Below are 11,003 nucleotides of genomic sequence, written 5' to 3'. Positions count from 1 at the left end.
TCTGAGCAGCTTAATACCACCGAGGTTTATTTCTCACCCTGCACATCCATAACAGTTGATGGGGGTCATGTTCATGGTAGTCTCCCTGAGACCCAGGCCAATAAAGCTCCAACATCCTGGAATGTGGCCTCCTTAGTCAATGCAGCCGGAGAAGAGAGAACTAAAGAGTCAAGCACCTGCGACTCAAAGTTCCAGTCCACAGGTGACAAACACCACTTGTAATCATATTTATTGGCCAAAAATAGTCATGTGACCATGCTTTACTTCAAGGGGACTGGAGATTGCATGATGTAGGGAAGAAGTGGATATTGGTGAACATTAATAATCTACCACAATTACCCATGCATAAAACTATTTCCGCACCAACAAATGACAAAAGGATTGAAACAGAACGTACTCAAAGAATGTGAACTGTCCGGGAGCCAGAGGTTCTACCCAGAAAAGGTGGGAAAACTGCAACTCCATTCACACTTAGAAGTCCTCTATTCTCTCAATATGTTCCCTAAATGGAGAGCCACTATTCCAGATAACCCAGGGACAGCTGGGTGGCAACTCTACTTGACTTTTAAAAGTCTCTTAAGTGGCCTATATATCAACTTTTTTACACTTGTTATGCATACCATCAAATACCTCCACCACTCACTCGTTCAGTATCTGCCATTAGGCCCAGGTGTTGAAGAAACCCATCTGGTGGGGCCTACACTCAAGAGGTCTAAACAAGGTGCTATGGGAACATAGAAGAGGGAGCAATGATTTTTAAAAGATGTTTTAAACACTGACCCAGCCCCTTCTTTTCCTGCTTTTGTGATACAAATCTGGGACCCCACCTTGCCAATACTGCTCCACGGCCATACACAAAACCCTTCACCTTTCTGAGGCTCAGTTTCCTCACCCGTAAAAAGGGAATAGTAAGGCTTACCTCCCAGGATTGTTGTGAGAACAAGAATGAGATCATGTCTATGGAATTGCTTTGTAAACTATAAAGTTTTGTGTCAGTCCAACTTATCACCACCATCACCATCATCACGCTGTCTTGCACTGTCCGGAAGGGGAGCCCCAGGATTGGGGAAGGCCCAGAGGACACAGGGGCTCCCAGCCTGACCGTGGAGTTAGGGCCTCTCTCTAATTAACTCTTCCTGGCAAAAGTTCCTTGCTGGACATGTTTGCCTACCATCCAATCGCCAGGTGAGGCTGCCAGGGGCCGCCCACTGGCCCTAACACACGGAAGAGGAATGATGATTCACCAGCCCTCTAACAGCCTCGCTTACAGGCCTCTTGGTCCAGCCCCTGGCAGAGGCTGTAGAGGGCTGGCAAGAATGCAGCGGGGCCAACAGGTTTTTAAGAAAAGAAAGAGAGAAAGATGGAAAGAGGGAGGGGAAGAAAAAAGAGAGGTAAAGGAAAAGAAAGAAGGTCACAAAAAAGCAAAGGGAAGAAATGAAGAAAAAGAAAGTAGAATGTGATTACCACGGGCTGGGGGGAGGGGGAAATGGGGCGTTGTTTTTCAATGGGTGGGTATATAGTTTCAGTTTTGCAAGATGAAATAGTTCTGGAGACTGGTTGCACCACAATGTGAATGTACTTAACACTACTGACTGTAAATTTTATATTATGTGCTTTTTACCATAGTTACAAATTAAAAATTATTTTCAAAGGTGAAGAAATGAAAAAGGGAGGAAGGAGAGGCAGGGAGAAAGAAAGGAGGGAGGAGAGGAAGGAAAGGAGAGAGGGAGGAAGGAAGGAGAAGGGAGTAGGGAAGGAGTTAGGGAGGAAGAGATAGAGGAAGGAAGAGAAGGAAAGAGAGAAAGGATGGAGGGAGGAAGGACAGAAGGGGAAAAGGAAGGAAGAAGGAAAGAGGAAGGGAGGAGTAAGTAATGGGAGGAAGAGGGAGGAATCACAGGGATGAAGAGGAAAAGAAGAGAGGAAGAAGGAAATAAAGGGAAGAAATGGAGATAAAAAGAAGTAAAAGAATGCTTTTCAGACTACCTGGCAGCGCACACACGGCCAAGCCCGGCTTTCTCCCGAAGGTCCGCGACCGGGGGTGGCCCGCCAGGCAGAAGCCTTGGGTTCTGGGCCGCTGCCCGTGACGTCATCGCCCGCGCCGCCTCCCCGCCTTCCGCTCCCCGCGCCCTGGCGCTGTGCAGTCGCGCATAGAGCTGGTGGCTGGTCCCACCGGTGGGTACCGCTCTTCTTGGGTGGCTGGGAGTCCCTTGGCCTTTGGCCTTCTGCCGGCCGTCCCCTGCGGCGGCGGCGGCGGGAGGGCGATAATTGCCCAGAGACGCAGCACTTATCCGGGCCGGTTGTGCAAGGAGCGCGGGAGGGATGGCTCCGGGCGGCTGCTCTCACGCCTCAGCGGCCAGGCATGCGCGCGGGGGCGAGGGGCGGGCGGGGGTCTCAGGGGGCGCCTCCGGGCGTTCCCGCTGGAGACAACGCGCCGCTCCTAGGGAAAGGGCCGCCGCGATCGTTGCTGGGAATGGGGAAGGCCTGGGTTCCCAACCCGGTCCTGCCACCTGCCATGGTGTGTGATCTCGGATGTCACTTCGCTTCCGGTCCCCAGGCTCCTCTGTGCACAAGGAGTAAAATCACAGCCTCTCCTTGTGGTTTTGAGGCTCAGAAATAGTGCAGGTGAGGCCTGGAGCAGTGCCAAGCACACACTGGGTACACGGTGAGTGGTGGCCATTAATTATTTCTATTATCACCTACTCCAGGAGCTCACGCTAAAATTCTATATGCTACCCTCTCCCACCTGGCCCACACACAGCCTGTCAAGACCTGGGTTCAAGTTTTGTCTGCCACTGACTTGCTGAATGACCTTGGAAAATTTGCCTACCCTCTCTGGTCTTCAGTTTCCTCTTTCGAAATGGCGTGATGAAGGTATCCACTTCGACAATCTGTTGGGAGGATTAAATGAGGTGGCCCTTGAAAAGGTGTGAGGGTCATACCTATATCAGATCCTGCCAGCCACTGTCCTTGAAAAATTCTTTTCCCTTGGCTTCCATGACAACAGGCACTCCAGGTTTTCTTCCCACTTCTCTGGCTACTCCTTCCCAGTCTCGTTGCAGATTCCTCCTCCCTCACTCATCCCTTAGGAGTTGGTGTGCCTTGGGGTTCTCTCTTAGGCATCCCTCTGTTCCTTGGTGAGGGATGACTTGGTGACTGAATCCTCTCCAAGACTTCAGGTCCCAGCAGCTACATGCAGTCCAGACCTCTCTTCTCTGGATCCAGATATTTACAGGACACCTCCACTCGGATGGGTGCCACAGGAACCTCACATTCAATATGTTCCAAGCTGAACACATCATCTTCCTAACCCAAACTCGGAGGGCGTTGTCTAGGCTCTCCATTCTTCCCAGGTCAGGGAGAAACCTGAGAGCCATCCTTAAGGCTTCCCTCTCTCTCATCCTCCTACTGTCCAGGCGATCACTATGTCCTGTCCTTCCCACCTCTTTAATGTCCCTTCAGTCTATTTTCCATTCCCACTGTCACTACCCCAGTCTTGGCCACTGCTACATTGCTCACTTGGAGGACTGCAACAGCCTCCTAACTTGTCACTCCATCTCCAGTCTTGCCCCCAATCAGTCCTGTACACTGAAGCCAAAGTGCCCTTACTAAATACAAATCTTATCATGTCATGCCACATGTTACTTGCCTGCTCTCCAGACTCTAACCACATGGAATTTATTTCTGTTCTCAGAGTGCCATGCCCCTGGGCCTTGTCACATGCTGTTCCCTCTGTCGAGAACACTTATCAATACGTTCCCTCTTTGTTTGGCTCAGTCCTACTTGTTCTACGGATCTCCCCCTGGACAATTCTTTTGCATAGCTTCCCCTGACCCCCAATCCCTAACTACCTTAGGGACCCCTCCTATTTGCTCTCAAAGTAGGAATACATGAACTCTTATCTCATGGTGAATTCGTTTTGATACAAACTTTCTAGAAAGCAAAAGGAAATATGTATCAAAAGCCTTTAAAATGTCCATATTGTTCAACCCAGCAATTCCTTTTTTGAGAAATTTAAGAAAACCTGAAAGATGTACCCAAATATTTAAAGACACCTATTCATCAGAGTGAAAGATGGAAACAACCAAAAGGTCCAGTAAGGGATTGGTTAGATAAATATTACCTCCATACAATGGAATACTTTTGAGCCATTAAAAATATAGGAGTATATGTAATATAGGGGAAAATCGTTCACAATATAATGTTAGGTGGGGAAAAGCAGGTTGCAAAATGCTAGGTATGCACTGTAAGGATCTAATTTTTAAAATAAATTTTACACAGAAAAAAGCATCAGGAAATATATATATGCCAAAATGTTACTAATGATCATGTCATGGGATGATGGGAGATTCTAATTTAGTTCATTTTGCTTATCTGTGTTTTCTCCCATAATCCTGTACTTACTCTCTAATTATGTGATTTTTGGCCACGCCTCGAGGCTTGCAGGATCTTAGTTCCCCCACCAGGGATCAAACCCAAGCCCTCAGCAGTGAAAGCGCAGACTCCTAACCACTGGACCACCAGGGAATTCTCATGACTTTTTTTTTTTTTAAATAAAGTAAATGCTGGTTGACTGATTGGATATTTTTATCCAGAGGCCTGAGTCAACCTGGCTGGGAGAGTTGGGTCTCTTGGAACTCTTCACCAACTTGAGAGAGGAGGGGTCTAAATGCCAGAACAAAACGCCTCTCACCTGTATCCGATTCAAATACACAGCAATGCCAGCGGGAAGAAAAACCTGTTGCTCTTTCAGTAGAAATGGATACTAGAGGAATTTTCATTCATCGAGGAATTTGGCTTGGGAATTTCTAAACTGGTAGTATTCACTGAGATTTTGGAGCTCTTCAGATTCAACCCCCTAAACTTGGAACTGGGGAACTGGAAACCCAAAGATGATTGGTGACTTGCCAAACCTGTTCCATCACACAGGAAGGTAGTGGCAGAGCTGGAATTTGAATATGTTTCCTCACTCCCTGGTCTCTGCTCGGTCCAACATATGTTCCCACCCCATCCCCAGCAACTGACCCCAAGTCTCCCTATGTAGACATACATACACTCACCACACAAAGGCAACCTCCTAGATTTCCATCCAAAGTCCATACATCCAGAAAGCAGACCACCCTCGGATTCACTTAATTTTTTATGATCTCTCATACTAATCTTTGAGAAGTTGACCCACCTGAATCCCCCACCAAGCTCTGTTCTAAAGCACCTCCAGGGACTTCCCTGGTGGGGCAGTGGTTAAGAATCCGCATGCCAATGCAGGGGACACGGGTTCAAGCCCTGGTCCAGGAAGATCCCACATGCCACGGAGCAACTAAGCCTGTATGCCACAACTGCTGAGCCTGCGCTCTACAGCCCCTGAGCCACAACTACTGAGCCCGCGTGCCACAACTACTGAAGCCTGTGCGCCTACAGCCCATGCTCTGCAACAAGAGAGACCACTGCAATGAGAGGCCCGCGCACTGCAACCAAGAGTAGCCCCCCCTTGCTGCAACTAGAAAGGACCCATGCGCAGCAACGAAGATCCAACACAGCCATAAATAAATAAATAAATTTTTAAAAAATTAAAAAAAATAAAGCATCTCCAACTCTGTAACAATTACATTCCAAACTCCACAGTTTTCTGTAGAGAGCTTCCTCTGTGTTAAGCACTTTCCATAAGATATTCTCTTTTGGGTTTTTTGTATTTTTATTTTATTCTTCCAACAGTGCTACAATGTAGCTATTACTGTCCTTTGCCCTGTGAGGAAACTGAAGTTCAAGGAGGTTAAATAACTTTCTCAAGGTCACAGCCATAAGTGCCACAGTCAGCTTTCAAACTCCTACTCTCAGCAGACCCCACTGTTTACCAGTGTGGACCTGTTTCCCTGGTCTACACGGCCATGCCAGAGCAGATGTCCCTTTCTGCAGTCTGCTGAGAGGCATTTTTGAGACTCACAGGAAATCAGAGCTAAAGAGACCTTGGAGGGCCTCATTTCACAACTTGTTCCTTTCTTCAAACAGACCATGTTGTACAAGTGGTTTATACCATGAACTGTGGACAGAGGAACTGAACATAAACCCTGCCTCTGCCACTTACTGTGTGACTTTGGGCGAGTTACTTAACCTCTCTGTGCCTCAGATTTCTCATCTGCAGAGATAATAACACTGTTTAATTAACAGACTTGTTACAAGGATTAAATGAGTTACAACACAAAAGCACATAAAACAGTGCTTGGCACACGGTTAGCTCTCCATAAATGGAGAAATTTTACCATCATCAGTACTATACTATTATTACTACTACTAAGAGTTTATGATATACCAAGTATGATACACAAGACAGTGAGTGGGAAAACAAAGATGACATAGCCACTGTCCTCCCCTCAGGGAATTCGTGGTATGGAAAGAGACTGCAGAAACCATATATAATTACAATGTAATAATGTGGTAAATGCAATAACATAGATTAGTGTGGACACTGAGAGTGGATGTGACTTGTCCAAGGGAGCAGCAAAATTAGGACTTGAGCCCAGCTATCCTGAGCCTCTTTCTAGCCTACCTCATCGACTGGCAATTTGCCCACAGCACATAAAGGTGTGACCCAAAGGTCCTTCCACATGGCACCAAAAAGAGACTCCTACGGCCGCGACTGTCTCAGCTGAAGATATTACTAATGTGTAGAGATAGTCAGTAAACATTTGCTGAATAAGTCAGTGAGTCAAAGGCATTAGTGAGAAGACAGCCAACTTCCCCCTTGGCTCTCACCTCCTCAACCTGCAGGTGTGAGGCAGTGGCACAGGGCAAAGCAGCAGTGAGCCCTGGGAGACAGCTGGTCACCGTCTCTTCACCCTCAAAAAGGTGGTTAATTGGGGTACCACTATTTACTGGCTTCTCCTTCACCACAGCTGTTTCTGAAAATTTTAGTGCACTCAATTTAATCACTTCCACAATTCTTTGTTATTTGTATGTGCCCAACTCTATAGAGAGGAAGGTGAATCCACCCCAGTTGCTGCCCTCAGGGAGCTTGAATTCCAATAAATTAATCATGACAAACTGCTATCCTGAAAGATAGAAAATCCAGCAACTTCCCTAGAACAATGAAAAGAACATGGGCTTTGAAGCCACAATTTTTTCCTTCCTCCCTTCCTTCCTTCCTTCCTTCCCTCCTTCATTTTGGCTGCGCCAGGTCTTAGTTGCGGCACACGGGATCTTCCTTGCAGCATGCGGGATCTTTAGTTGCAGCATGTGGACTCAGTTGCAGCATGCATGTGGGATCTAGTTCCCCGACCAGGGATTGAACCCGAGCCCCCTGCATTGGGAGCGTGGAGTCTTGCCCACTGGACCACCAGGGGAGTCCCAAAACATGGGCTTTGGAATCAGACAGGCCAGGGCTTGAATCTAGTTCCTCCACTTGCTGGCAGTGTGACCTCAGTAAACTAACTCAGGCTCTCCGGGGTGATTTCCTCATTGTTTTTTAATGCGAATCATTATTCCTACTTCATAGGGTGGATATGAGGATTACAACTTCCTTTCACCATGCCTGACCTTGTCATCTTCCTTCCTATTGTTATCTGTGAGTCTTGACCCAATTTGCATATTGGGAGGCAATCCAACCCACATTCCCAGAAGGCCTGGCCAGACTCTGGGGAGGCAGAGGCCAGTTGGGCCAGCTTCCTGCCCTCCAGGAGCTCCCAGCTTCATGGGGCAACTGACACAAGTTCAGAGAACCACAGTCCACAGCCTAAGTGCCATGGGAGACAGATACAGCAGAGGCATTGAGGTGGCTCCAACGAGAGCTATGGCACCAGGGCTGGGTCTCGCTAGAGCCATGAGTAAGATTTCGAGAGGCAGATGTGGGTAGGGAATGCATACTAGGTTGCCTCACCTCTCTAAGCCTCAGTTTCCTCTTTTGTAAAATACAAATAATACCACTTACCTTTTGCCTGCTACTTTGAGGATTAAGTGGGATAAAGCCAGGGAAGCACCTACCGCAGCGTCTGGTTCATACTAGGCATTGGATAAATGGAGGCAATTACTTTACTATTATGTTGGATAATAAAGCCCCAGTGGGTGGCCCCCTTCCATAATGGAATTATCTTCTTCCCTGTGACTCACCTCCAAGGGCTGGCCCAGAGGTTGGGATGTTCCAGGCTCCTAGGCAGGTTGGAACTACCAAGCTCCCTAGAGTACGGCCTTTATTCAGAAGAGATCAGTGCTCAGGAGAGCTCACCTCATCTCACGTCCCCATTGTGCAAACACAGACCCTTGATCCCCAAGAGAAAGAACATGATTTCTTTCCCCCAGTGTCAGAGCTTGACCTCAAGCCCAGATTTCCACCATCTCAGAAGAGAAACACCATGCCTCTGAGTCAGCCCAGGTCCTCCCAGCCTTGTCCTAAAGAGCCTGCTATACAGGAGCCCAGAGAGACCTGTTGGGAAGAAGCAGGAGCATGGGGTGCTGGAGACCTGGGTTTAAATCCACCCAGTTGCTGTCTGAACCAGGGTCACAGCCCTTTCCCCTTCTAGGCCTCCATGTTCTGAGACTGGCTGGGGTGGGCTGAAATTCCCACCAGTGGCTGACTATCAAAAAACACCAGGGGGCTTCCCTGGCTGCGCAGTGGTTGGGGGTCCGCCTGCCGATGCAGGGGGCGCGGGTTCGTGCCCCGGTCCGGGAGGATCCCACATGCCGCAGAGTGGCTGGGCCCGTGAGCCATGGCCGCTGGGCCTGCGCGTCCGGAGCCTGTGCTCCTCAACAGGAGAGGCCACAACAGTGAGAGGCCCGCGTACCGCAAAAAAAACAAAAACACCAGGATAGCACAGACCAATCACTGCAGACACTGGCAGGGTCCTGGTGGTCCTCTCCTGGGCTAGGCATGAATCTTTTGCTTTTGGGGGAGGAATAAAATGTACAGCGTGTGCAGCACGTGTTTCCCAAAGTGAAAATGGGTCAAGCACACATCTCCCTGCCCTTCCCCCTCCTCCTCGCAAGTGCCTAGCACTGTGTCCCATACATGCTGGCTCCACCCCAATGTGTCCAGCGTGTGTCCTGCAAGTTCCTCTTCCTGAGGAAGGTCCACATTCCAGAAGAAGAGACAGGGACCTCATGATTTATTTTAAACTTAATTGAAGTATAATTTATACACCATTAAATTCACTATTTTAAGTGTACAATTCGATGATTTATAACATAAATTTACAGAGCTGCACAACCTCCACCATAGTCCAGTTTGAGAACGTTTCCATCATCCCCCTAATTTCCCTCGTGCCCATCACTCCCCATTCCCATCCCCAGCCCCAGGCAACCACTAATCTGCCTTCTGTTTCTATGGATTTGCTTTTCCTGGACCTTTCATGTAAATGGAATCAGATGATATGTGGTCTTTTGTGTCTGGCTTCTTTCACTTAGCATAATGTTTTTTGAAATTCATCCATGCTGTGGCACGTGTCAGTACTTCATTCCTTATCTGATTCATTTCATATCCCTGGTACCCTACCAGTGCCCGGCACATAGTAGGTATTCAGAAAGGGGCTGAGGAATCTCACACGGGGACCAGAGGCCCTTCCAAAATGAGAGCAGCTATCAGCCAAAGAAATTCCAGTCAGTCCCCAAGCTGCTACGGATGAGGTGCTATTCCCTGTGGCCGCTACCAGTGATGTGAATATAGCAATTTGTTTTCAAACTCGTGATTGTACACCAGTTGAACTGTCATGCTCTCAACTTCAGAGGTGTGCTTCAACATCCATCCACTTATTCTGAATTTGCCTTTATTCCCCACTCATCCTGTCTCTGAAAGCCATGGTGACTCATTGCTCTGCAATTAACTCTCTTTCTTCAAACTTGAATTGCCTGAACTAGTTGGAGAAGAATGATATTCCAAATACAACTAGTCTCCAACTATACTGTAGAATTGTCTCTTTCTCCCCTCAAGTCTATCCATTTTTGCTTCATATATTTTGGGACTCTATTTTCAGGTGTATATATGTTTATAGTTGTTACCTAATTTAACACTTATTGACGGATTAAATTTTTATCAACATATATTGTCCTTCTTTGTCTCTTGTAAACTTTTTGCTTAAAATCTATTTTATCTCCAAAAGCACAGGCAACAAAAACAAAAATAACAAATGAGACTACATCAGACTAATAAGTTTCTGCACAGCAAAGGAAACAATCAACAAAATGAAAAGGCAGCCTATGGAATGGGAGAAAATATTTGCAAACCATATATCTGATAAAGAGTTAATACCCCAAATATATAAAGAATTCGGGGATACCGGGCTAGGGTTCCCTGGCGGGATGGTGCCACAGTGCCAGGTGGAAGTGTTGTATTTTGCAAAAAGTGCTGAAATAACAGGAATTCGTTCGGAGACCATTTCTGTGCCACAAGAAATAAAAGCATTGCAGCTGTGGAATGAGATAGAAACGCAACATTCTGGATCGACTGATGTCAGAAATCAGGTGATATTTGCTGTTCCTCAAGAATATGTCAAGCTTGGAGATCAGCTCCTCCTGCTTCAATCAGGAGACGAAATTGCCATTATCCCCCCCACCCCCCCACCCCCGGTTAGTGGAGGATAGTGCTTTGGAGCCACCTGAGAAAGATATAAATGAAGTTGAAGCAAAATCTAAAGGTATAATAAAATTCACATCTGAGAAACTTTCAGTAGATGAAGTCTCACAGCGGGTGATTTCTCCACTCTGTGGTGCAATATCCCTATTTGTAGGAACTACAAGGAATAACTTCGAAGGGAAAAAAGTCATTAGCTTAGAATATGAAGCATATCTACCAATGGCAGAAAATGAAGTCAGAAAAATTTGTAGTGACATTAGGCAGAAATGGCCAAACACATAGCAGTGTTCCATCGACTTGGCTTAGTTCCAGTGTCAGAAGCAATCATTATGCTGTGTCCTCAGCCCATAGGGCTGCATCCCTCGAAGCTGTGAGCTATGCCATTGATACTTTAAAAGCCAAGGTACCCATGTGGAAAAAGGAAATGTATGAAGAATCATCATCATCTTGG

At 47.1% G+C, this 11,003-nt stretch overlaps 1 protein-coding gene across 1 annotated transcript; it reads left to right on the top strand.

Moving 5' to 3' along the window:
- Positions 1-10,278: 10,278 nt before the first annotated feature.
- On the top strand, positions 10,279-10,560 carry LOC115838669 (molybdopterin synthase sulfur carrier subunit-like). The gene has a single exon (XM_030829801.2). It carries the CDS (start codon positions 10,279-10,281, stop codon positions 10,558-10,560), a length of 282 nt encoding a protein of 93 aa, XP_030685661.1.
- Positions 10,561-11,003: the final 443 nt, after the last annotated feature.

This window comes from Globicephala melas, chromosome 6, assembly GCF_963455315.2.
Source record: "Globicephala melas chromosome 6, mGloMel1.2, whole genome shotgun sequence".
NCBI lineage: Eukaryota > Metazoa > Chordata > Mammalia > Artiodactyla > Delphinidae > Globicephala > Globicephala melas.
The sequence above is the reverse complement of the archived record's forward strand: the minus strand, read 5'-3'. Positions and strand labels throughout refer to the sequence as shown.

Bases quoted from the DNA above. Each gene is read 5' to 3' on its own strand.
- LOC115838669 (XM_030829801.2), top strand. From the start codon at position 10,279: ATGGTGCCACAGTGCCAGGTGGAAGTGTTGTATTTTGCAAAAAGTGCT.